Source organism: Eubalaena glacialis, chromosome 6 (genome assembly GCF_028564815.1).
Source record: "Eubalaena glacialis isolate mEubGla1 chromosome 6, mEubGla1.1.hap2.+ XY, whole genome shotgun sequence".
In the NCBI taxonomy this organism is placed as follows: Eukaryota; Metazoa; Chordata; class Mammalia; order Artiodactyla; family Balaenidae; genus Eubalaena; species Eubalaena glacialis.
In genome coordinates, this window is record NC_083721.1 from 1,034,831 (window position 1) to 1,060,598 (window position 25,768).

A 25,768-nucleotide genomic window follows, 5' to 3' on the forward strand; every position below is an offset into this window, starting at 1 on the left:
CTCCCAGTAGTGAGGGGTGGGGAGCAGCGGGGCTGCCACAGGGGCTGCTCCCCACTGCTCCCGCCTGAGGGTCACAGCCTGGGCACCCGCAACTTCCCTGCCATGACTCAGAGGCCAGCATCCCTCACTGTCACGGGCCTCACTGCACCAGACAGGTCAAGTCCGGGGGGGCCGTCCTGCTGTGAGGAGCGGGGAGAGACACTGGCCTGTCCCCTCCCTGGGATCCCTCCAGGGGACCTTCTGCTAGGCCCAAACAGACCTCTGGTCCATTCCTTTGTCTTTGTGCCCCTCTCCCAATTGACGCTTCCTCCCTCGGGAAGGCTGAGCCTGTGCCTTGTTGGAGTCCCCAGTCAACCACCAGAGCAAGTGTGGGTCAGGGTGATCCGCACAGAAGGCTGCATGGGGGGAGGGGGCCCCTTCCAACCCCACAGTCCTGTCCTGCCTGGCTCAGTGACCCACGCCCCTGGCTTGAGTTTGCGGACTGGCTAGGAAAGGAGCATCTCAGAATGAATGAACCGAAAAGAAAAGGCACAGGGTGGCGGCGGGAGAGGCTGTGCAGAGGTCAGGGCGTCTGCACTCGTCGAGGGGCGGTCACAGCTTGCGGGGCGCTGGGGGACGCGTCTCTGTCCAGGTCCGTTGCCGGAAGCCTCCAGCACAACCCCGAGCTGTGATCAGTATGACCAGAGCCAGGCGCTGGGCGGGTAGGCGCCAGGGGCGCGCGAGGAGCTCGGGAGGGGGCTCCGGAGGGTGCGGCCGGGCGTGTGGACGCACGGGGAGTCGCCCGCGCTGGGCGGCCAGGGGCGCGTGATCGGGGGCGGCGACGCGGTGGGCTGGGGTGGGGACTGAGTCCCGAGTCCCGGGGCGCGGGGCGTGCGCGCGGGGCTGCTGCGCCCGTCCCGCGGGGACCTCGGGTGCCACGGTGGGGCGCGTGTCAGAGACCGTGCAACTGCTGTCGGCGGTGACGTGCGGCGGGGGCGGGACCAGGTGCGCCCCCTCCCCCAGCCTCCCGGAAGCGAGCCGCCGCGGGGCATTATGGGCAGTGTGGTCCCTTCTAGCGCCAAGCAGCGGAGGCCGCGAGCGCTCAGGTAGTGGGGCTCCCCTGTCTGCAGGAGCTCCGGGGCCGAGGACCGGGGGCTGCGGGAGGAGCGCGGGGGTGCACGCGCTCCGAGTGTCGGGGTGGACGGTGGACGGAGGCTTTGGGGCCCGGGGAGAGCACAGGGTGCATGGGCCCCTGGTGCCGGGCTGGGCGCGGGGGCGCTGGCGCTGAGTGAAGGGGCGGTGAGTCCCACGTGCAGCCTCGCCCCATGTGGGAACCCAGGCGCACGCTCCAAGCGTCTGTCACCTTCGGTCTCCGCGCGGGCCTGTGGAGAAGCCCCCGGTGCGCTTCTGGTCTCCAGCCAAGCCACTGTCGTTTCCTGCGCCCGGAGTCTGTAGTTGTGAACAACTTCCCCTTGGAGCAGCTCCTGGCGCGGTTGGAGGCCAGCGCTGGAGACTGTCCAGAGCAGCGGGACGCTCTACACGTCTGCGGGAGGAAAGCTATCCCCCGGGTCCTATCCGAAACACTTGTCCTGAGTGTCCAGGTATCCGCCAGGCACACACGTGTGTTCATGGGGTTCCTCGCCATGTGGGGATCCCCGGCCGCAGGTCTCAGAATACAGGTTGGAATCTGGGCCAGCTCAGAACTCCAGAATGCATCTAGAAGCAGCAGCTGTCTCCCAGGCTGCCCACAGTGCCGGAGCCGTAGTCCTCGGAGCTCCCTGCTGGGGGCCCAACCTCGCTAGGGGAGAACCCGGCTCGGCGTCCGCCCTTTCCTCCGCACCCCCATCCCAGGCCCCAGTACAGGTGGCCTCTCCTCCCGGGGGCCCTGCTGCTCCTGTGTGGCAGCCCGTGCTCCCGGGATGGGGCCAAGCAACTCCCCGTGACCCTGCAGTCCAGCCATGGGCCCATGAGCTGGCAGCCCTCCGCCTGTTTTGGAAGCTTTGGGAAGCGCGTCCGGTGGTGCGGAGCCAAGTGTGGGAGGGACGCACCTTCCAAAGTGGGCCCGGCCTGGTGTGGCGGGTGTCCCTTTAGTTCGGATCAGTGCCACCGATCACGGCCCTGGGTGGTGGTCCCGCAGCGGCCGCAGTGCCGGCTCCTTGAGGCCTGGCCCTTCTCTCTTCAGTGAGGCCTGTAGGGGCATTTCCGCCTGTGACGGGTGACAGAGGTCAGCGCTGCCTTGCGGCCCCCTCCCCGCAGTTCTGCCCTGGGTACCCCTGCAGGGGCCTTCTCACCGTGGGGAGCCAGGGGTGCTGGTGAAGGGCAGGCCCAGGACTGTGCCCCCCACAAGAAGTTGGAGGAGGGCCTTATGTGGGTGGAAGGGACAGATTTTAAAGCAACGCTCAGGAAAAAACGTCAACCAGGAATGAAAGTGGCCATTTCTGAAGGGAGCCCTGCAGGGTCTGGTACCTTCTGTGCTTCTCGGCATCCTCACTGCTGTTTCTGCTTCCCTGGCACGGGGCAGGGGGAGGCCGGGCTCCAGGGGTCACTGGGCCGCCACGGAGCGGTAGAGGTTTCCTAGGATAGGCGGCTGCCTTTGTCCAGGGTGGGCATCTTCACTCACGTCCTTGGACAGCGGGTCCCTGGCACCCGGGCTGAGTGAGAAGCACAGAGGTAGTTGGAGGCCCTCTTTCTGGCGCGCGTGATGGCCCTTCCCAGCCCCGGTGAGAAGGCTGCCTTCCTTCGGCCACCCCTGCTGGGTGGCAGGCCTGAGGCTCAGGGGCTCCTTGAGCAGATGTTTTTGGAGACAGCAGGTAGAAGGCTCCCCGTGCAGCCTGGGAGACCCTCCAGCCAATGGGCTGCAGCCCAGAGGCGAGACCGTGCGCACGTGAGCCCAAGGTGAGCCCTTGGCCCTTTGCTTCCTGTGATCCAAGAGCAGAGGAGGCCTGGGTTTCTCCCTGCTGGCTGGGGGGGAGGCCCCTCCTTCCTTCCAGCTGTCCCGTAACTCAGGAGGAAGGTGAGGGACTCCAGCACTGAGCACAGCGTCCCCAGATTGTAGGGGTGGGGCTGGGAGGGAGGGGGCGCAGCTCGTGGGACACTCCCTGAGACCCCATGTAAACCCCGTCCCTTCAGCCCTGCTCCCCGGGTGTCAGCAGACACTGCCCCCTACCCGCCCCCCACCAGCTCCCTGGCCATTGCAGGGTGTGGACCCTTGCACGTCCTTGCTTCTGGGGATGGCGGTGGTCCACCACTGTGTTGTGACCCTGGAGGACTCCTGGGACCCTCAGGGCTGGGTGCCGGGGCCCTGGGGCCCATCTGCGTGTTGGTGGAGGCGGGATTGCGATGTTGGCCCGAGATACTGGAGGCGGAGCTCTTATCGGTGACCAGCTGGAAATCCCGAGGCAGCAGCTCCCTGCGTGCTTGGTCACCTGTTTGGGCATGTCCGGGGGCCATGTCAGGGTGCAGAGTCCTGGGGTGTGTCCGAGACCTTCAGACAAACTTCTGACAAGCTCTCACTGGAGTCTCAGAAGCACCGCCTTGGGGTTTCAGAAGCCATGGGAGTCCAGGAAGTAGAAAGAAGAAGCTGGTGAGCTTGCTGGGTTCTGGTGTCTGAGACTTCCGCCCCGGGATTTGGGGGACGCCAGGTAGGGAAGCCTCTGTCATCTCCTTCAGAACAGGGGGGCCGGGAGCAGGGGCCCCCAAGCCCCTGGGGGACAGGGAGGGTGGGGGCCCACTCCTGGGGACCCTGGGCTTTGTAAATTCTTGGCTGTTCACCCCACGCTGGGTGCTTAGCTGGCTGAGAGTGTGCATTTTTCTGGCACCCAGGGGGCAGCACCCCAGGAGTGGGAGAGTGAACTTGGCGGACTCCTGGGGCTGGAGTGGGGAGCCGTGTGTGCACCCCCCGCCCCAAACATCAGAGTCTTTCTGCTGGAGCCATTTGGCCTGTGTGCTCTTGGTGGGCCACACCTCCTAGGGGGAGGGGTGCCGGCGGAGGGGCCGGGTTCCAGCCCCCGTCCTAGCTGGTGTTTTGCTTGGCCCTCGAGAACGTTGGGACCTAGGACCCTGTAACTCCTGGGCCACTCTTGCCCCCCTCACCCCTACCCTGCCCCTCATTGTAGCTTCACAAACAGACCTGCCAGCCGCAGCTTCTTCAGGGGGTTTACTGCCGTCACACAGCAGCCCCCCATTTTCCCGCAGTCACAGAAATAAACACAGGAGGAAAGAACAGCCGGGCTCATCTGACTGTAGTAGTTCCCCTTGCTGAGTGAGGCCCAGGCCTGTGTTGAAATCATGGTACTTGGGTGAAGTCTTACTCTGCCCTCGGTGGCCCCTGGGGGTTCTCTGCCCCCGTCACCGACCCCTGTACTGTGGTCTGGTGTGTGCCTGGCCCGGCAGGTCCTCCTCTGCCACGTCCTCTGGACCATCGCGGGCGCGACTGCTCCTCCTCTAGGTCTGGCACTTGGACACGCCTGGTGCTGTGGCACCGTGAGAAGCAGGCCGTCAGACCTTGCGGGGGAGGTGCACGCAGCCCGGCAATCGCAGCCGGCGGCGCCGTGAGTGAGCACGTGAGAGGAGCCCAGTGTCCCTGGGGACCTGGATCTTGCATTGCATTTAGTTTTCGTTACTTAACATTTATGGGCCCCACGTGGTTGGCAGCCACCCTATGGGGGCTGCAGCCCTGGAGCCCCCAGAAGTGGTGACAGCGTGGCCTGGCTGGGCCTGGCTCCTGGATCGTCACAAGCTCCAGGTTGGACCACGGGGCTGGGACCGGGCCTGGGGCTGGGGCTGGGGCTGAGGCCTCTCCACCGTGTGAGGTAGAGCCCAATTGAATGACGGGGGGGAGGAGCCCTTTGCAGCCAAGTTTCCGGAGGCAGGAGACGGCTGCGAGCTGTCTGCTGAGCCGCCCTGACTCTGGCTCTCCTTCCCAGGTACAGCGTCCCCTTCGGTCTCCTGCAGGGCCGTCGGGGGCCTGGGCAGCATGGCCCTCTGCGGCCCGGAGGTGGAGAAGCAGGTACCGGCGGAGCCCAGGCCGGGCCGCAAGCTGCAGTCCTGGTGGAGCCTGGTGTTCTGCCTCTGCTTCTACGGCTTCATGTCCCAGATGCGGCCCGGGGAGAGCTTCATCACGCCTTACCTCCTGGGCCCCGACAAGAACTTCACGCAGCAGCAGGCACGTGGGCGCGCGTGGGCGGGCCGGGCCGGAGTGCGGGGCCGCTCGGGCTGCGGGCGCTGGCGGCTACCAGGTCCCCGCGGTTAGAGGGATGGCGGGTCCGGCAGAGGGGTCCATGCCTGCCGTGGGCCTCTGAGGGGAGAGCGCAAGGGGGCCCCCGCCCGCCCGCTGGGCCCTTGCTTCCAGCAGAGACCTGTTTGCCCATAGGGATTACGGAAGGAATTTGCCTTTTGCTCAGAACAAGGACAAAGGATCTCATTGGAACCTGACTAATAAGCTTATACCCGGCGGCTCTCTGGGGTCAAACGTGGCGCAGAAGCAGCAACAGGCAGTGTCCCTCCCGGTTTCTGTCTCCATAAAATAAAACGAATCAGAAGGGCGCAGAGGCCGTTGGTTGATGAAGCTCACGGTCGGGGCTGTGGTCACCACCCCTGCTCGTCCTGCCTGAGGACCGCCCACCGCCCCAGAGCCTGGCCCCGGCCCGCCAGCCCTGTCTGTCCCCTCCAGGGTGGCCGCTGGCCTCCACACCCCCTGTCACTGTCGCTGGCCCCCGTTGGGTCCCACCGGGATTTCCCACTTGATTTCTTCAGGGAGCCCCTGCCTCTCCCTGGCCCAGAGCTCGGCCCCAACCCCTCACCGACCCCAGAATTAAGTCACGTGGAGTTGCCGTGTAGATGAGGCCTGTCCCCTCAAAGTAGCCCTCTTGGAAAATGGACACACCGGGGTGCCCAGGCCGCGTGCACAGGCTCGAGGCTGTGTGTGTGTGATTGTGTCTGACCGCACGGCCAGCACTGCAGCCAGAGGGGTCACTTCCCAGGTGAGTCCGGGGTGGGGGCTTGCCCGCCTCGAGCAGCCGGTCTGGCACATCCCTCGCTCACTGATTGGCCGGTTCCCTGGACACCACTCTGTTCTGCAAGGGGCCGTCTTCCACTGCGGAGATGACGTAGGAATGAGTGGGAAGCTCCGTGAAAATAACAAGAAGGAAAACCTGTCATGAGCTCCCCCCACCTGCCCTCTTAGCTCACACGGTAACCGATGAAACAGTAGGTTGCAGAAATTAAGCCACCCACCAGGCCTTGGACATGACCAGAGGACGGCAGAGGCCTGTCTGGGAAGAGCCCGGCGGGTCTGTGGCCCTCCCACACAGATTCGGGCTGGTGCTGCCCAACTTGCACCCGGGACCTCAAACCACAGAGGGCCTGCCCTCCCCTGCTCCAGGGGTCTCCGGGGTCACCAGCTCGTCCCTGGGGGAAACGCTGCTGCTGGTGGCTTCCTGCCGTGACCCCCTGCAGCGTGAGGCTGCTTCCAGCTCCTCGGGCCAGCACCCGCGAGGCGCTGTTGAGTTTCTGCCCATCTGATAGATGGAAGAGCTTGTTGCCGGGTTTGCATTTCCTTGATTTCTGCCGCGGTCCCGTGTTCCTGGGTGTCCCCGGAGTGAGGCCTTAGCCAGTCTCCCCCTCCCTGCGGGCGTCTGCCTTCCTGTGCCTGGCGGGCTCCTGGCGCTGGCGGGATCCACCGCCTGTGGGCAGCGGCTTCTCCTGTCTGCGCTGGCCTCCTCCCTGCTTGCCGTGTCCTTTTATGCCGCAGCTTCACCTTTTAATTCTGCCGGATTTTCCTTTTGGTTTGTGCTGAGTGTTGCCCCACATGCCGCCACCCCTGGTTCGTGAAGCACCTCCCGGAGGGTCCGAGCTTTGCTTTGCGCCTTTGGGCCTGTGATTCCTCTGCATCTGAGCTGCCTGGATTGGGCCAGGCCCCCACCCCCCTCCACGATGACCCCTGCCCTTCACATCACGACCCCTTCTGTGTGAAGGGCGCTTCACACAGCAGTCCTTCCAAGCCCATGGCTGACGCCGCCCGTTCTGGCGGGATCCTCCGTGGCGGCCCCTGTCCTGTCCTCGCTCCCCTATCAGGCAGGACTCAGCGCCCCTCTGGGTGCTGCCAGGTGTTGGCTCTTGGGGCTGCTCCTTTTGGAATTTAGGGCCCCTCTGGCCTGGCCCTGCCCTGCTCCCCTGGTCCTGCCGGTCCTCAGGGCCCACGGTGCCCCGTCCTGGTCCTGGCTGCTGTGGGGCCCCAGCCAGGCCTCCTGACTTCAGAGCAGCTGCTGCCCTGAAGCCACCTGGGTCGTGACCTGGGCCCAGCTTCCGCATCCTGCCCCTCAGCCTGGACCCGGCCCGTCCAAACCGAGGTGTTGGGAACGTGGCCCAGCGATGCTGGACCCAGGCCAGTAGGAGGCCATCCCCGTGCCACCTGCCCCAGGGACTTTGTGGGTGCCTGTGCTCCCAGCGCTTCACAGGTGTGGCACGGGTCAGCCTCTCGCCTGGCCTGTGTGCTTGCCCGGCCTGAGAAGTGTGGGCAGCGGCAGCGGGAGGGAAAGACCAGCTGGTCTCCCTCAGCTCTGACCCCGTGGCCCTTGCAGCTGTGCAAGCCATCTGCCAAGAGGTTTCGTCAGCTAACTGAGAGATGGTTTGATGTTCCAGGAATTTTCCATAAACAAGGCTCTGACCCCTGCAGCCGGCCCCCGTGGCTCTGGGACCAGCGCTGGTTACTCATCCTGCCCCGGGGACGGACTTGCACCAATACTGTCTTGGACTGTCCTGGGGCCATTAGTGCTTGGTGTTTGGGGGACCACAGCCTTTGGGGTCAGCCATGGCTTCTGGTGGGCATGTGGTCCAGGAGGCCACCAGGCAGGGGAGCCCTGGAGGTGGTGGGTGTGCGTGCCAGCCCGGGGTCCTGGGCACACACTGGGAAGCACTGCCCTGGGGCTGGCTAGTCAGGTGGCACATCGTGGGTGGACAGATTCGAGGGCTGCAGAAACCCACAGGTGAGCTGGCCACTAAGCGGTGGGCTTGGCTGGGCCCCATGTGCTGGCCTGGGCTTGGCTCTGGGTCCTTGGTAGCATCTGTAAAGTGGGCCTTGGTGCCTGCTGGCCTTGCAGGGCTGAGGGCCCCCTGGGCTGGCGCAGGGATCGTCCCATGGTGTTAGCAGGTGGTCAGGCCTGAGTCAAGGTTAGCGCCCTGAGTCAGGTAGGACCCAAGGGAGGCCAAAGCCTCTGAGAGCCCACCGAGGCCCGAGGCTCACCTGGTGCTGCCCTGGCTGATCTGAGTCATGGCTGGGCCCTGGGCAGGGTCAGGTGGAATCCCTGGGTGGGGTCAGTTGGAGCCCCTGGGAGGTGTCATATGGGGTCTGGTGCCGCCCCTGTAAGGGGCCACCTGCTGAAAACCCACCTGGGCCTTTGGAGAGGCTCTGAACACAAGGTGCGTCCCGTGTCCATCCCCCAGGAAGGGGCCGAGGCCAGGGACCTGGGCCTCTTGTGAGCTGGGACCTGTTGCTGGGGGCTGGGCCCAGGTGGGTCCAGGATGGCCCTTCCTGGGCAGCCAGGGGCACATCTGTCTGTCGTCCCAAGTGGGTCTGTGGCTCTGGCCTCTGCCCTGTGTGCCCAGGAGGGAGCGTCCTGCTGGGCCAGCCCTCTTTGAGTGGAGAGCTGAATGGCCGAGGCTGCGGGCAGCTCCCTTGGTGGAGCCGGGAGCCCTGGCTCCCGTGGACACATCCCCCTAGTCTTGCCTGGCAAAGGGGGGTTGAGGGCCCAGTCCTCTCCTGCATCCCCTGTGCCCTGGGACCGAGTGGGACCGGCCACTGAAGGTCTTCATTGGCGGCCAGCATGAGTGTAGATTGGTCACAGCTCTGTTTTCTGTATCGGTAGACTTAAGGGGAAATCATATCATGTTTTTATTTCGTTAGAAACAAGCCTGGATCAGCATGGCTTAGCATGTAGTTACGGATTATTTTCAGCGTACTTACCAGCTCTCTGCGTGTGTCAGCACCGAGCTGCTGTCTGAGAAGCACGCCTGTGGGGGATGAGGTCAGGGTAGAGCACGGTCTGGAGGCCGGGCTGTGCTTTTCTCCATTTCCCTGGCTGCCCTGGACAGTCTTAACGGGCTGCACGTCTTTGGAGGACGGCGCTCCCCACGTAGTCCTGGTGGGGCGCCGCGGTAAAGGGGTGCGTGGGGTCCGGGTGGGGCTCCCAGGCACCCGGCCAAGTCCGGTAGACGCGATGGGCGACTGGTGCTCCAGGGGCTTGGGGTCACACGCCTGCTGTCCCGCAGGTCACCAACGAGATCACGCCGGTGCTGTCCTACTCCTACCTGGCAGTGCTGGTGCCCGTCTTCCTGCTGACCGACTACCTGCGCTACAAGCCAGTGCTGCTGCTGCAGGGCCTGAGCTACGTGTCCGTGTGGCTCCTGCTGCTGTTCGGCTCGTCCGTGCTGCACATGCAGTTCATGGAGGTCTTCTTCAGCGTCACCATGGCGGCCCGCATCGCCTACTCCTCCTACATCTTCTCACTGGTGCCCCCCGCCTGCTACCAGCGCATGGCCGGCTACTCGCGGGCCTCCGTGCTGCTGGGCGTCTTCACCAGCTCCGTGCTGGGCCAGCTGCTGGTCACGGTGGGCAGGATCCCCTTCTCCACGCTCAACTACATCTCGCTGGCTTTCCTCGCCTTCAGCCTGGTCCTCACGCTCTTCCTGAAGCGCCCCAAGCGCAGCCTCTTCTTCAACCGCGCAGCGCCCGCCTGTGCCGGGGCCTCGCCCTCCGAGCTGGACCGGATGAACCTGGGCCAAGCTCAGCCCACGGGTGGGAAGCCGGGCCGGCTGCCGGCCTCCTGGCGGGACTCGGCGCTCGCGCACATGCTCCGCGAGCTGGGCCACACCGCGCGGCTGCCGCAGCTGCGCCTCTGGTCCCTCTGGTGGGTCTTCAACTCCGCCGGCTACTACCTGATCGTGTACTACGTGCACATCCTGTGGAACGTGGTCAACCCCACCGCGGACACCACAAGGGTCTACAATGGCGGGGCGGATGCCGCCTCCACTCTGCTCGGTACGCCCCGCCTGCCTCGCCCGGACGGTGGTGACCGTGAGCACGGGGACAGCGCTGACGCGTCTTGTCTCCCCAGGTGCCATCACCTCCTTTGCCGCCGGCTTCGTGAAGATCCGTTGGGCGCTGTGGGCTAAGCTGATCATCGCGGTGGTGACGGGGCTGCAGGCCGGGCTCGTCTTCCTCATGTACACGACTAGCAACATTTGGCTGTGCTACTCGGCCTTCGTGCTCTTCCGTGCTTCCTACCAGTTCCTGGTGCCCATCGCCACGTGAGTCGGGCTGGTGCGGGGTGGCCATGCGGGACTGCTGGCAGGAGACTCCCGAAAGACTGGAGCCGAGGGTGGGCAGCTGGAGGGTCGTGCACTGTGTGTATCGAGAGGCCTCCTTCCAGAAGGTTCCATGGGGAGCAGCAGGGGTATGTGCCGGGCAGCGCAGAGCAGGTGTGCTGGCGCGTCACTCACATCAGGAGGCGCGTGGGTGCCTTTAACCAGGGCCCCACTTGTCCACAGCGTGCCCTGTCCTGGCCACCGGCATCACAAGGCTGGGCAAGGAGCCATGTGGGCGTCCCCTTTGCTCCCCCCTTGAGCCACGGTGTCCACAGGGACCGGACCTTGGGAAGTCCTTTCTTCCAGTCTCCTGGCCCTGCTGTCCCATCTTGGGTCATTCCCATCCCCTCCCACTCCCACTGCTGGGCACAGTGGCTCACAGCCCAAGAGTGGCTGGGTGACCCAGATTGCCTCCTGCCTGGGGGAGCCCTTCCCCTGATGCCCTTGTGTTCCTCACGCTCCTGGGGATGCTCCAGCACTGGCCCAGGGACGTCCTGGGAGCTGCCTGCCGACCACCCGTGCCTTCCAGAACCTTCCTCAGCCCGCATCTTGCTGGCTTCTGACACCCTCGTACACCCTTTGAACTGGACCTCTCACGAAGCTGCACACGCACACCATGTGTTCACCCCAGACACATGCTCACACCATATGTGTTCACACCATACCATGCCCTCATGCCACACACAGCACACGTGCTCAGGACACATGCTTACACCTCCTGCACCTGGCAGGTGGCCTGTCATTGTCCCCAGCTGTGTGGCCCTAGCTCCCCTCTGAGCCCCGTCTCCCTGGGGGCACCTCCCTCCCCACTTGGACCGTCCGCTCCGGTCACGCCCAGCGAGATCTGTCCCTGCCTGGTGTTGAGCTCAGAGCGTGTCCTCGGACTCCTGACCCTCTGCAGCCGTCGCCCCGCAGTGTGGTGGCCTGATTCCCCTGAGCCGTCTCACAGGAGCGCCTGGCACCCAGCGTCCCTCGCCTGCCCTGGGCTGCATCCTTCCTTTCCTCCCCCTCAGGGCCAGTGCTGCCCAGACACCCCGACTACCCTGGCCCTGCTCTCTTGATTTCTGCTCCTAATGCCCCCCTGCCCCCGTAGCCATGGCTGTGGCCTGGACTTCCGCGCAGACTGGACGCTGTGTCCTCCCCTCCTGACGCTCAGCCTGTAAACGTCCCACCTGTCCTGTCTCTGTCAGCGTTTCGGAACGGGCGCCAGGGCCGTGGGTGTCTTTCCCTCACTTCTCCCAGGACCACTTAGTGTCTCGCGTGTTCTTGTTAATTGTAAAAGCCATAGGTGTTCGTGGCAAAAAGATCCGATACGATGCAGAAAAGGTCAAATGTGAGGCAGAAAGGCGTGAAGGAGACAGCAGACCCCCTCAGACCCCAGCCCCTGAGGCTGACATGGGTGTTGGGCTGCCTGGAGCGAACCGGGGTCACCCTGCACCCCTGCCCCTCGTAACCGCGTGGCTCCATGTCAGAGGGCATTGTCGTGGGTCCTCCTGGTGATAAGGCCCCTGTCTCCGATATCTTCCCGTGACAGACAACATGGGAGCCACACCCTCTCGCCTACATTTTTCTTCCCAAATTCTGATAATGGCCTCAGGTGGGTCCTGGAAGGGAACCGCCAGGTCAGAGGGCACGCGCTTTGGAAGGGGGTGTCAGAGATGTTGCCGGCGCTGTCCAGCCAGGCACACAGCCCCTGCGGGTGGTGGAGGGCGGCCCGCGGGCCACTTGCCTCTCCCTGGCGTCCTGCCCAGTTTATACCTGTGGCTTCTTTTTCTGCTAGGATTTCTTTTTTCCTGATTATCTGCAGTGCGCTTACATCTACCACGTGTGATAGGAGCCTTTTATTGTGTGTTGCCGTGTCAGCGTTTGCTTTACTCCGACTCTCGGAGTCCGTGCAGCACTACCTGAGTCAGCTGTGTGTGTGGCGTGGCGCTCTGCCTGTGCCGGCGGGACCTGGCCCAGCTCCCGCTTCCCGGGACTTAATCTGTCCTCAGGGACCTTTGATCCACCTCCTGCCTTAGTTAGTGCGCCGTTGGTCACATGACTGCTCATCCTGGCACTTCGTGTACTGTCCCCTCCCCCTGAGCCCCCCAGCAGAAGCTCCTCGGTCATTCTCTTTAGAGGCTTCTTGGGTATTTTTGTTCATTTATTCTTCAGAACTTTAGGACACTTCTTGATCAGTTTTTTCTTTGTTTTTTTAAAGGCACTTTGGGGCTTTTAATTGGAAGTACGTTCAAATGTTACTTTCTTTGCAGAGCACTGCAGGCTCTGAGCGTACTAATTCCTCCTGCCTTCTTTATTTATTTTACGGTTCTTTCTGTAATTTACTGAATCGTTTAACGACAAAGGACTTTAATTCCGGACTTTTCCTCGTGCCCTCTCCGTGCAGTGCCCTGTCTGTTAATGCCCTGCTCTCATGAGGCTGATCTTCTGGGAACCCGGTAGTGATTATGACTTACTCTGTACTGGAGTTACCAGGAGACTTTAAGCATCTCCCGAGGTTGCCTTCTGCACCTGGTTTTGCACTCGCTTTGTGAGTCGTTGCGGGAGGATTTGCTGGCTCAGGACGCAGCCCCGGAGCGGTGGGCAGCCTGGGCGCTGGGCGGGTCTCGCCCGTCCCCCGCGGCTGTTCCTGGTGGCCCAGGAGCGCTGCCCCGCCCCGGGCCCTCTGCGCCTGTGCGTGCATCTCGCCCCCAGCTGAGTCTGAGTCGGCGGCTTCCCCGTTAAGTTTTCAGATCGCGTCTTCTCTTTCTCAAGAGCTCCGCGCCCTTGTCTTCGGAGTCAACACGTTCCTCGCCACTGTTCTGAAGACCATCATCACCCTCGTTGTCTCCGACAAGCGGGGCCTGGGCCTCCCAGTCCGCTCTCAGGTGAGCCCCCGTTTTGGGCTCACTTCCTTGAGGAGGAAAGGCTCTGGGGCGTGTCCCGGCCAGGCCTCCTGGTGGCCACCCAGCCAGTGGTGTTGCCTTTCCCGGGACCCAGACCACAGACCCGCTGAGGGTGGGGCGTCTCCATCCGGACCCTCTGGACTGAGCGGGAGCAGGGAGGGAAGGGTCAGAGGGTCAGGTGGCAGGGGGCCACGATCCAGTGTGTGCAGCTCCCTGCCAGGGCTGAGTTTGGGGCTGTAAATGCCGCCTGCATCTGGGCAGTGCGGTCGAGTGTGGTGAGACCTCGGGGGCCTCCAGGGCCATCCTGGGTGCAGGTCGCTCTGGAGGCGCTCTCACCGGCCCTGGGCGCCCCCTGCACTGGCTGAGGTCCCAGGAGAGACAGAGGTGTGGCCGAGCATTCCCTGTGCCCTCGTTCAGGTCCCTGCCTGTGATGGGTCCTGGCTCACGTGACAGCTGTCTGTCTCCTCTGTGGAGGGCAGTGGAGAGTGGAGCTCGTGGGGTTGACGTTGGCGCGTGCTGGCTCCTTTCCCGTCCCCTCCCTCCGTCCAGTCCTAGGCGGGTCCTCGGTCTTCCAAGAAGAACTTGAGAATTCCTGTTTGCTGTGAGACTGGGGGCCGCTCGGGCATGTGACTCCCGGTGGCCTCACCCAGGGCAGGACCACTCTTGAGTGAGCTGGAATTAGCCAGAGGATGGTCCCGTGGGAGGGATTGTCACCGGGCTCCCCGAGGATCCTGCCCCGCTCTCTGCCTGTGGAACGCAGCCTCCATCTGCTGGGGGCCCAGACCTCCCTGGGGCTTGGTCGGCTTCGTGGAGAAGTCCCAGCCCTCTGTCCGAGGTGCCTTGGTGATCCCAAAGCTGGCCAGGAAGAAAGTTCTGGGCATGAGAGACCCTCTTGTTCAGAAACTGGCTTTTTGGATGGGGTTTGGAAATCCATTTTGGTGAAGGACATCAGAGCCTCTGGCCCTTTGTGTCCACATGGGCAGGCAGGTCTTGGCCCTCGGTCACCAGTGGGGCCCTCCAGGGGCACTGCCCCATCCACCCCAGGCTGAACACTGGGGACCGGGGCTGAGCAGGGTGGCCAGGCTGGACTCAGGTCCACAGGTGCATGTGCAGCTGCACCTACGGGGCGGGCGGGAGGGGTTGTCCGGAGAGCACAAGGCCTGTCGTCCAGAGGTGGCGGGCTGGGGCCTCCTTCAACGGGGACCCTCCAGGGGAGGCCTCTCCCCCAGAGCGGTGGCCTCCACAGGGGAGCATGTTGTCCCCTGGCCTTTCCATGGGGCCTTGCCTGGCGGCCGTCCAGCTGGCCTGGGAAGGGCCCCAGCACCTGGGGGAGCCTCTCCCTCCCTGGAGCCCTGGGTGTCCCGGCTCTGGGCAGCGGGGCTTCCGAGGGGCCCAGGGGCTGGGCCTTCCTCGCCTGACCTGGCCCCAGCCCCTTCCACGTGACAGCTTCTGGCCACGTTGGGTCAAGCTGACAACAATATATTGATTTTTTTCCTGCTGGATTAATTTCCTGGTTAAAAGGTAACTCTAGAGGTTTGCTCGTAGTTAGAAATCCTGGTGGCGTCCAGAAGGAAAGTCACCCCAGCTCATCCTACTCACCTTTCCCGCGTGCGGTGCTCCGGGTGCCCTTTCCCTCCGTCCTGGGTGGTGAGAGTGGGGCAGAGCCGGTGGTGGGAACCAGCACGGAGCATGCAGGGAGCTGGCCTGGGCTGGCTTGTCTTTTAAGTTGAACTCTACTTCTGGGTCACCACACACTCACCTGTGGGGTAACAGGTGATGCAAAGACCCACGTACCTGGTACGGGCCCAGCCTCCCCACCGGTCACGTCCTGCAGTTCTGCGGTGCGGGCACTCTCGGGATACGGACCGCGCACAGTCGGGACGGGAGCATCCCTCCCTGCCCCCTGCGGCCACACCGGGCCCCCACCCTGCCTCCTCCCCAACCCCTGGCCACCACGGTCTGCCCCCCATTTCTATAGTGTTGTCATCGCGAGAGTGGGACCCTGCAGCTGTGAGTTGGGATTGCCTTCCCCACTCAGCCCAAGTCCTGGAGATGCGTGGCTACTTCGCTCCAGTCCTTTGCTGCATGGGGCTCCGCAGTGGCTGGACCACGGCTCAGTTACCCACTCAACGCCAAGAGCCCTGGCTTTATCCAGTTGGGGGCTGCTCTAAACATTTGTTTATAGCTTTTTGTGTGAACCCAGATTTCCATTTCTCTGGAGAAATGCCCTGAAGTACAGTTGTTGAGTCACGTGGTGGCTGCCAGGCTGTTTTCCACGGTCGCTGCACCATTTTACATTCCCACTGGCCATGCCTGAGGGACCCGGTTTCTCCGCATTCTCATCAGCTTTCAGGTGGTCACCATTTCTGTTCGGCCATTCCGAACAGCGTGGAGTGCTGATGATCCCTGGGGTTTTCATTTGCTTTTCCCTGGTGGCTGTGATGCTCTTCTTCCCACGTGCAGCTGCCATCTGTACATCCTCTTTGGTGAAGTGTTTCTTCACTTTTCTGCCCATTTCCTAATTGGCTCCTTTGTTTTTTCACTTGAGTTTTGAGAATGTCTATTTATTCTAGGCAGTAGTCCTTTGTTGGATGTGTGCTTTGCAAAGTCTTCTCCCTGCTCGTAGCTCACCCTCTCATCTTCCTAATAGGGTTGTTTGCAACATAAGTTTTTAATTTTGATGAGGTCTGATTTATTCATTTGTCCTTTTGTGGATCTTAGTTTTGGTGTCACATATAATAACTCTTTGGCCCTGGGTCCCAAAGATTTTCCGCAACATCTAAGTCTGTGACCTGTTTTGAGTTAATTTTTGTGTAAGGTGTGAAGCTTACAACATTTCATTCCTTTGTCTGTGGATATCTGGTTGCTCTAGCACCATTTGTTGAAAAGACTGAATTGCTTTCCACCACTTGCGTGAGTCTGTTTCTGGGCTGTCTGTTCCGTTGAGCTATGTGCCTACCCTCCCTCCATCACCACGCTGTCCTGCTTGTGTAGCTAGGTGGTAAGTTTTTGAAATTTGGTACACTGATTCCTCCAACTTTGAAATTAAAAAAAAAATTATTTTAGCTATTATAGTTTCTTTGCCTTTCCCTATAAATTTTAGAGTAATCATGTGTATATCTACAAAAATTTTTGCTGGGCTTTTGCTAGGAATTGCATTAAGCCTGTTTATCAATATTGGGAGAATTGACATCTTTTATTATATTGAATCTTCCAACCTGTGAACATGGTATGTCTCTCCATTTATTTAGAACTTTGATTTCTTTCAGCATTTTGTAGTTTTCAACATGCAAGTACTGTAGTGCTGTGCATGTTTTGTTAGATTTATTCCTAAGAATTTCAGTGTTTTTTTGAGCAATTGTAAATGATACTGTATTTATAATTTTGGTGTCTGCATTAATCTTCTAGGGCTGCCATAACAAAATATCACAGACTGGGTAGTTTATGCAGCAGAAATTTATTCTCTAACAGTCTGGAGGCTGGAAGTCTGAGATCAAGGTGTCAGCAGGTTTGGTTTCTCCTGAGGCCTCTCTCCTCAGCATGCAGACAGCTGTCTTCTCCTTGTGTCCTCATGTGATCTTTCCTCGGTGGGTGTGCACTCCTGGTGTCTCTCTCTCTCTTATAAGGAGTCCTGCTGGATTAGTGTCCCACCCTCATGACCTCATTTAACCTTAATCATTCCTGAAAGGCCCCATCTCTAAATACAGTCACACTGGGGCTTAGGGCTTCAACAAATGAATTTTGGAGGGATACAGTTCAGTTCATAACAGTGTCCAGGTGTTCACTGCTAGTACAGGCAGACCTCATTTTATTGTACTTCACCTTATTGTGCTTCACAGATATTGACTTTTTTACAAGTTGAAGGTTTGTGGCAACCCTGCATTGTCAGATGATAGCATTTTTTAGCAATAAAGTATTTTTATTAAGGTATGCACATTGTTTTTTTTTAGACATAATGCTATTGCACACTTAATAGACTATAGTATAGCATAAACATAATTATTATATGCACTGGGAAACCAAAAAATTTGTGTGACTTGCTTTATTGCAATATTTACTTTATTGCGGTGGTTCGGAACTGAACAATATCTCTGAGGTCTGCCTGTATAAGAAATACACTGATATTTGTGAGTTAACCTTGTATAGTCTTGCTGAGGTCACTTATTAGTTCTGGGAGGTCTTTTTTTTTAATGCTTTTTATTTATTTTTCTTGCCTTACTGTTACTGGCTAGAACTTTTATCCTTATTATTTCCTTCTTTCTACTTGCTTTGGATTTATTTTGCTCATCTTTTTCTAGGATCTTTAGATGGGAGCTTAGATAAACCATATGAGAATTTTCTTTTCTAATATTTCCATTTATTGCTATACATTTCCTTCTCAGCCTGCTTTAGCTACACCCCACAGATTTTGATATGTTGTATTTTCTTTTTCATTCATTTCTATGTATTTCTATCTCCTTTCATACTTTCTAGTTGACCTATGATTATTTCAAAATGTGTTGTTTATTTTCCAAGTGTTTTGATATTTTCCTGTTATCTTTCTGTTATTGATTTCTATTTTGATTATGTTCTATTGTGATTAGAGAACACAATCTGTATTATTTCAATTCTTATAATTTGTTGAGGTTTGTTTTAGGGGCCAGGACATGGTCTATCTTGTTATAAGCTCCATGTACACTTGAAAAGAATGTGAATTCTGCTGTTTTGGGGTGGAGTGTTCCATAAATATCAATTAGGTCCTATAGTCGATGGTGGTATTGCTTTCTTCTCTATCCTTACGGATTTTTTTGTCTGGCCTATTGTTGAGAAGGGGTGTTGAGGTTTCCATTTATAATTGTGACTTTGTCTATTTCTCCTTTCAATTCTGTCGTGTTTTTGCTTCACGTTTTTGCAGCTCTCTGTTGAATACACATACACTGGATGTCTTGGTGGATTGAGCCTTTTATCATTATATAATGTTCTTCTCTGCCTGTGGTCATTTTCTTTTCTCTGAAGTCTACTTTACCTGATATTAATATAGCCATTCTGCTTTCCTTTGGTTAATGTTTACATAACATATTATCTTCCATCCTTTTACTTTTAACTTGACTATATTGTTATACCTGAGTTTCTTGTAGATAGCATATGGTTGTCATGTTTTTTTAATCCACTCTGCCAATATCTGTCTTTAATTGGTTTATTTAGACCATTTATATTTAGTGTAATTGTTGATGTATTAGTCCTTACGTCTGCCATTTCATTTTTTGTTTTCTTTTTATTCTCTCTGCCTTTTGTTTCTGTTTTCTATTTTTGTGCCTTCTCATAGATTATTTACAGATTCTTCAGAATTTCATTTTTGTTTATCTGTTGTATTTTTGAGTGTATCTTTCATGGTAACTTTTTTGATGGTTGCTTTGTGTATTAAATGGCCAGTTGTAGTGAAGTATTGAAATCTCACCTCCTTTAGGTCACCTTTCTCTCTACTGTTTAAGTACAAGTGTCTTACTTATTTCTTCTATATACCATTAGAGCCACCTAAAATAGGATATTAAGTTTTGCTCCAGCTGTCAAACATTTAGGAAACTGAAGAGAAGGAATGTCTATTTACCCACAATTTTGATCACTGTGTTCTTTCTCCTTCCTGATGTTCCAAGTTTCTTATCATTTACTTTCTGTTTAGAGAACCTCCTTTAAGCATTCTTTTAAGGCGGGTCTGCCAGTGACAAATTGTTCTCTTAGTTTTTCTTTATCTGAGAATGTCTTGATTTATTTTTCATTCCTGAATTTTTCAAGTATGAGAAAAATTTGTCATTTCCTTGTGGCCTTCCTGGTTTCTGATGAAAAATCCAGTGTCATTCTAATTATTTTTCCCTTAAGGTGTCATTTTTTTTCTGGCTGCTTTCAAGATTTTTCCTTTATCTTTGTCTTTAGCTTTCAAAAATTTGAATATGGTGTGTGTTGGTCTGATTTGGGGGTGTTGTCTTGTTTGGGGTTCTCTCAGCTTCTTGAATCTATAGGTTTATGTCCCTTGCCAGACTTGGGAAGTTTTCCCAGTCATTATTTCCTCAAGTACTTTTTCAGCCCCATTCTTTTTCTTTCTTCTTATTTTACACCCATGACACAGTGTTACATTTTGTCCCCTGGAGAATGAGGCTCTGCTTTTTTCCCCATCTGTTTTCTCTTTGTTGTTCAGATTTGGTGATTTCTATTGTTCCATCTTCCAGTTCACTGATTCTTTTCTCTGTGCCCTCCATTCTGTTGTTGAGACCATTTGCTGAGTATTTATTTTGGTTATTATAGTTTTCAATTGTAACTTTTCTTCTTTATCTCTTCTGTTTCTTTTCTGAGACTTTTTTCATTTGTCTCAAGCATGTTTGTTATTGCTTGTTGAAGCATTTTTATGATGGCTACTTTAAAATCCTTCTCGGATAACTTTAACATCTCTGTCATCTTGGTGTGGGTGTCTGTTGATTGTATTTCATTCATTCAGAGATCTTTGTGGTTCTAAGTGTGCTGAGTGATTTTTTTTTTTAAATGAAGCCTGTACATTTTGGCTATTATGTTATGAGACTCTGGCTCATATTTAATCCTTCTGTTTTAGCTAGCTTCTCCTGACACCAGCCTAGCAGAGGACTAGGGGCATGCACCTCGTTATAGCCAGGTGGGGTGGAATTCTAGGCTCCCCACTCAGCCCTCCTCACACTGAGGGGTGGGGTGGGGCTTCTCCTTACTGCTGGGCAAGGAAGGGAGTGCCAGCTCCCCACATGGCCTGCAGTGGTCAGGAGGGCCATGGGTGCCTCATTACTGCTCCCCATGTGGCCTCCAGTGACACTGGTGGGGGAGGGGCATTCTCACTGCTGCTGGGTGGGGTAAAAGTCCTGACTCTTCAGGGAGGGGGGGGCACCACCTGGTGGGAGTGAAAGTCCAGCCTTTCCATGTGGTCCCTGTGGGGGTGAACATTCCAGCTCCCCACTGGGCCCTGACCAACACCACCCGACGGGGGTGGGAGGTTTTACAGCCTGGGTCACGAGGGTGGGGTCTGGCTGGAGGAGAGTGGTTCCCATTCATCAGTGTCCTGTCCTGCTGGGTAGGGTGGTGGTCCATCTCCTGATGCTTTGGTCGGAGCAGCTTTTGTTGAGTGTTTTCTTCTGTGTTTCCTGGCATTTCTGGTTTGTGGGCTTCTTTGGTTCCTTTAAAAATACTTGCAGCAGAAAGAAAAAAAGCCCAGGGAACACATTGCCGTGGTGCTCCTTGGATTCCAAGGTCCCAGCTAGTCTGCCCCCATCCACTTTTCAGAGTCACCTCCTGTGTGTTGTCTGTGCAGTGTCCAGGGTTTTAATCGTACTTGCGAGGAACAGGCAAGTCATGGCAGCTCCATCTTCCCGGAAGCCAAGTCCCCGACGTTTCATTTCCTGGTTTTGCTTCTGAAAATGAGCTTTCCTAGAAGGGCTGAGCATGCAGTGCTGAGGGGTTCTCGGGGAGACCACTTGGGGCAGCTGAGCTCCGGGGCCGTGGGCGGGACTCACGCTCGTCTGGCCCACACACGAAGGAGACCACCCTGGACCCCCTGCCCCCTGCGGTCTGAGAATCGGGGGGAGTTTCCCGTGTGCTGGGCACTCCTCCCTGTGCGTCACCGCTGTGCAGCTTCGCTGGTCCTGGGGTGCAGGGCTGCACTGCCCTGGGGCCATGGGGGCTGCGGGGGCCGAGAGACCTGGGCGGCCTGTTCTCCACCAGCCTCCGCCCGCACAGGTGTCCTCCGTGAGGACTTGGCCCCAGAGCCAAGTGCGCATTTGCTGTCACACAAGGCGATCAAAGTGCTACGGGGCAGATGGCAGAGGCGCAGAAGTGCTGGGTTTGCAGAAGCTCCGCTGGGTGGGTGAAGGCTGGGCCCTGCTGCCACCTCCATGACCCCTGGGTGCCCACCCCCTTTGCCGTGCGTGCTCCCCTGGCCTCTGAGCAGGAGGGCCGTGAGGGGGGGGTGCCCCCGCCCGCCTCACCTGCACCCTCTCTGTTCCAGTTCCTCATCTACTTTGTGTACTTCCTGGTGCTGTTTGTCGCCTATGTCCTTGCGGCCTTGCTGTCGGGCCTGCGCCACTTCCGACAGGGCCGCCACCAGCCCCTGCCGCCGGCCCAGGAGCTGATGAGCCCGGTGCAGGAGCAGGCCACGCAGGACGGGCCCGCCCCAGAGGACGGCGTGTGGGCCGTGGGGGAGCAGCCCGAGGCCAAGACCTGACCCTGCCTGGCCTGCTCTCCTGGCCGGTGGGCGGCCAGATTCCTGACACCAGAGGCAGCCGAGCCTGGGCCTTGACCTCAGAGCTGACACGTCGCCAGCAGCTGCCTGTCTTCTGGGTGTCTGCGGACGGGTTTCCAGCATCGTCCACATTGTCAGATTGTGGCGCTGGTGACTGACGGGACCCCGGTGCTCTGTCCCCGAGACCCATGCCTCAGGGGCCTCCAGCCTCCGCGAGGGGTCCTTGGCTCACCCCGAGCAGGGCACCCCTCAGCCCTGCTTCACGCCCTGGCCATGACCCGCGGCCTGCCGGGGACGCTCAGGCAGCTGCCCGGCCACTGGGGGCTGGCCTGCTGTCCCTGCCTACACGTGGCCGGTGGGGGGGGGGTCCACGTGCCCGCCAGACCTCTCTGCTTTCACCCCCTTGTCCCGGGGAAATGGCAAGGTGGTCCCAGATGCAAGCCCGGGGGACACGGTGCCCACGGGGTGTCCCGGGCCCTGGGGGTGGGGGCTGTGTTCCTGAGCCTGTGGCTGAAGTGTGACGTCTGCAGTTGTCCAGGTACCTTCGTTGTAAACGATGCTCTGTTCCTTTTTTAAAAAAACTGACAAAAATGAGGACCCTCGTCTGGCTTGTTTCTGGGGGAGAAGCGGGGTGCTGGGGGTGGCAGTTCTGTCGGGTGGAAGCCCGGGAGCACCGGCTCCTCCGTTCTGGGCTTCACCCCAGGTCCTCTCCTTCGATCCGGAGCTGGGTTGATGCTGACCCCCTCCCGGTGATGGGGGCCACTCACGCGCCAGCCCCCGGGGGACTCGCTCATGTTACCCGGGCACTGCCGCCGGGCCGGAGAGCCGGTCGTGCTTCCTCTGAGACGTGACACTGTCCGCTTGGCCCCAGGCATGTGAAGCAGACGCACAGCCCGAGTGAGGGGACCCCTGACTCCACGCATCCATCCGGTCAAGAGAGGGTCCCAGCCCTGCCCCCCAGCAGGCGAGGACCCAACCCCGTCCTGAGCTGAACCCGGCCCCTCCCATGGCCTCCGGCCCTCATCCAGGGTCTTCGGGAAAGGCCGCTGCTGCGAGTTCAGAGCAGGACGCTTGGTGGAGGAGGGGCCGGAGCTGGCTGCCCCCTGGGACCCCTGAGGTCAGGTTGGGTGAGCAGGGCGTCTCGGGGCACCCTGAGGGTCGAGGAAGAGGCTGTACACGCAGCTTGACTCAACTCACGGCCGTCGGTGTGGGTCAGATAGGGCAGGTGGTCCCCAGGCGCATCCGCACAAGACACCACAGCCGACCCCAGGATGCTGCTGGGAAGGGGCAGCACCTGCTCCGTGCTCAGGGAGCTGGCGGGGCTTGACGGGTGGAGGGGGCTCGCCTCTGGCTCCTGACCCAGGAGGCAGGGCTGTGCTCTGTGCCCCCCATGAGCGCGACCCGGCGCCCTGGTCTCCCACCTCCCCCTGCTCCCCCTGCAGCCTCCCCACAGGCGTTGGACCCCCCACTCGGCCTCTGCCACCCCCGGTCCCGAGCTCCTGGGGCACCACTGAGCCCCTGCTCCGGGCAGTGTGCACGGCCCCTCGGGCTCAGACAGCTGGCACAGCGGTGGGGGACACGGGCGCCGGGGCACCTACCCGGCTCTGAAGAGCTTGTGAGACTGCTGGCCCCCCCGGGAGACCCTGAGAGAGGAAAAAGGTGCAGGGCACCTGTGGCCTCGGTGGACAGCCGTGGACATGCATGTGTATCTGTATCTCACATCCGTGTACATCTGTGTACCCCCGCGTGCATCTCACACCCATGTATATCCACTCACGTGTGCCTCTGCGTTTATCCATGTACACCCATGCACAGATATGTATATCTGCACACGTGTGTATATCCATGTACACCAGCACACACCCATGGTGGCCCTCCATATCCGTGCATTCCACATCTGAGGATTCAACCAACTGTGGATTGAAAATATATTTTTTTAAATTCCAGAAAGTTTCAAAAAGCAAAACTTGAATTGGCCACGTGCCAGCCACTATTTACATGGAATTTACATTGTATTTACAACTATTTATGTAGCATTTTTCTTGTATTAGGTATGGTAAGTAACCTGAGATAAATTAAAGCATACAGGAGGATGTGCATAGGTTATGTGCAAGCATTACACCATTTTATGTAAGGGTCCTGACCATCCGCAGGTTTGGTATCTGAGGGGGTCCTGGAACCGATCCCCCACGGGTACTGAAGGACGACCATGCCTCTGGGAACCCATGTGTATTCATGTGCATCCGTGTACATCACACCTGTGTGTGTCCTGTGCACACCTGTGTCCTGTGCACACCTGTGTGTATCCGTATACATCTGCATATACCTGTGCACACCTGTGCTCCTTTAGCAGGATTGGCCAGCTGGGCCGTCCAGGACAGAGGCTCCCGAGGACTCATGACAGTGAAAGCTGCTTGCAAACCAAGTGTCAGTGTAAATGGTCATTTTTATTTGGCGCCTGTTTGGGAACCACACACACAGTTCACAGGACCAGCCCCTCTGGTTTACAGTCACACTGCCTGGACAGCAGACCCTGGGGCAGCTGGGCTCTGGGCCACCCCGCCAGCTCCCCTGGAGATGCCCGCGCGCACCCCAAAATGTCCCCTTCACTCCTCCCACAAGGAGGGCAATGACGTGGGTTTTCCCCGAGACGTGCTGCTACAGACAGTGGTGAGCAGGGTTCAAGCACACGTGGCCCGCCTGTGGACACGGCCCAGTCCTGTCCTGGGCCAGCCCAACCCCTTCATGCTGCCTCGCCCGTCCCGGGGCTCGGCTGGGCAGCCTGTGGGCTCTGTCCTGGCGGGGGGCACGTGTGGCCTTTTGCCTCCGAGGGCTTCTGCCTCTGTGTCCTGCAAAGGTGAACCTGGAGCCTTGGTGCCAAGCTCAGCAGGAGGCAGGTCTGACCCAGGACTTGAGGCAGCCTGGGTTTGGGCCCAGTTGGGTCCCCGGACATGCTGCTGGGCAGAGCTGGTCAGGCATTGGAGTCAGGGAAGGAGCGCCCGGTGTGAGGTCTGGGCCCAGGGACCCAGTGCTGGTTTATGGACCCCTCAAAGCTCTCCCAGTACAGTCCGGGCCGGGCCAGGCTCTGTGCCGGTGGGACCTCAGTGGACACGGGAAGCCAGCATGGGACAGAGAGGACCGCAGACGGGCCCACGTGGCGGGGCTGGCTGCACACAGCAGCATCAGGAGCCCCAGGGGTGTGCGGGGGGTTTGAGCTTGGAACCGTGCAGCCAGGGGAGTTGCTGTCAGAGGCTGAGAGAAGGTGGTCTCCCCTGGCACCGCGCGTGGCCCAAGAGAGGGCCGGCCAGCTGGAGAGAGGGCAGGAGGGAGGCCCCAGCGCCTCCTCGCGGCTGCCCTGCAGACAGGCCTGGCGTTGGCGCCACAAGGCTTTCTGGGCAGGAAACGGAGCCACCAGTACATGCCCGGGCGGTTGGGGGGCCCTACTCGGCACCCGGGAGGCCTCCCCAGGCAGAAGGTTCCAAGTCGGCCTCTTGCCTAAATGGGCTGGGTCCACCCCCTGGTCTGATTCGGGCCAAGAGGGCAGCACAGGCACCGAGGCTCTGGGGGAGAGGTGGGAGGGAGGAAGAGTCTGGGCACCAGGCTGTCTTAAGCTTTTTAAAAAATACACTCTTTGGTTTCTTTTTATTTCTGGAGGATTACATGAAACGTGAACCGTACAGGAAAGTGTCCCAGCCAGGTCCCCGCCCCGGGCGCCAGCAGAGGCTCCCTGCCCGGGCCAGCGGCGCATCCGCTCCCCTGCCCACCGCCTGGCTCTTCTCCGGCCCTCTGTCCGTGCGTCCATCTGTCCATGGAGCCAGCAGAGGCCCTACTTGGAGGAGGAGGTCATGAAGCTGTTCTCAATGCAGAGGACGATGAAGGCGTTGTAGCAGCCCGCCGTCTTCTGCTCCAGCAGCCGGCCCGCCAGCAGCGAGGAGGCCTGGCCCGTGGCCGCCCTGGCCTCAGTCCGCCACGTCTCGCAGTAGCTCTCCGTCAGCCGGCGCCCACTGGGGTCCGAGCCGTGCCACAAGCTCTTCTGGGGCCTGCAAGAGGCACCGGCCGTCAGTCTCACCGGGGGCCACCCCCGCCCCATGCTGGAGGCCACCCCAGGCAGGACGGGGCGTCTCCCAAAGGCGGAGGTTTGGCGGGATGCGGGGGCCGCTGGGAGGGCAGGGACTCGGGTGGCCGGGAGTCAGGCCAACCTCGTCCTGGGCGCTCGGTCTCCCAGATCACACCCCGTCCTGCTGCTGCTTTTGGGGGCACAGCCTGGCCAGCAGCGCCCGGTGACCTCGAGGGCTGACCCTTCGGGGCC

General features: G+C 59.0%; 2 protein-coding genes across 25 annotated transcripts in view; one reads left to right on the forward strand and one right to left on the reverse strand.

Moving 5' to 3' along the window:
• Positions 1 to 1,045: 1,045 nt before the first annotated feature.
• On the forward strand, positions 1,046 to 22,054 carry SLC19A1 (solute carrier family 19 member 1). Of its 17 annotated transcripts, none has more exons than XM_061193792.1 (9): positions 1,046 to 1,085; positions 3,526 to 3,620; positions 4,427 to 4,723; positions 4,905 to 5,143; positions 9,247 to 10,015; positions 10,092 to 10,284; positions 13,099 to 13,211; positions 20,958 to 21,080; positions 21,226 to 22,054. In XM_061193792.1, the coding sequence occupies exons 4-9, from the start codon at positions 4,955 to 4,957 to the stop codon at positions 21,615 to 21,617; spliced, it is 1,779 nt and encodes a 592-aa protein (XP_061049775.1). In that variant the 5' UTR covers positions 1,046 to 1,085; positions 3,526 to 3,620; positions 4,427 to 4,723; positions 4,905 to 4,954; the 3' UTR covers positions 21,618 to 22,054. The 17 variants fall into 17 exon arrangements, with proteins under 17 accessions (XP_061049775.1, XP_061049763.1, XP_061049779.1 ...); XM_061193780.1 differs by having other exon boundaries at positions 1,067 to 1,085; positions 1,461 to 3,562; positions 4,427 to 4,533; XM_061193788.1 differs by lacking the exon at positions 1,046 to 1,085 and adding an exon at positions 1,096 to 2,992.
• Positions 22,055 to 25,065: 3,011 nt separating this feature from the next.
• The window catches only part of COL18A1 (collagen type XVIII alpha 1 chain), a 92,696-nt gene continuing 91,993 nt past the window's right edge, over positions 25,066 to 25,768 (reverse strand). For all 8 annotated transcript variants that reach the window (XM_061193817.1, XM_061193816.1, XM_061193815.1 and 5 more), the window contains one exon: positions 25,066 to 25,499. In XM_061193817.1, the coding sequence (XP_061049800.1) occupies positions 25,286 to 25,499 (214 nt within the window). In that variant the 3' untranslated portion in view covers positions 25,066 to 25,285. The remainder of the gene's footprint in view (positions 25,500 to 25,768) is intronic.

What these genes read in the sequence shown, in the direction of transcription:
- SLC19A1 (XM_061193780.1), top strand. Translation starts at nt 3,531, where the DNA reads ATGGGAGTCCAGGAAGTAGAAAGAAGAAGCTG. An exon ending in GAAGTAGAAAGAAGAAGCTG is followed by an intron (nt 3,563 to 4,426) that starts GTGAGCTTGCTG and finishes CTCCTCCTCTAG; the next exon opens with GTCTGGCACTTGGACACGCC. An exon ending in CGCAGCCGGCGGCGCCGTGA is followed by an intron (nt 4,534 to 4,904) that starts GTGAGCACGTGA and finishes TCTCCTTCCCAG; the next exon opens with GTACAGCGTCCCCTTCGGTC.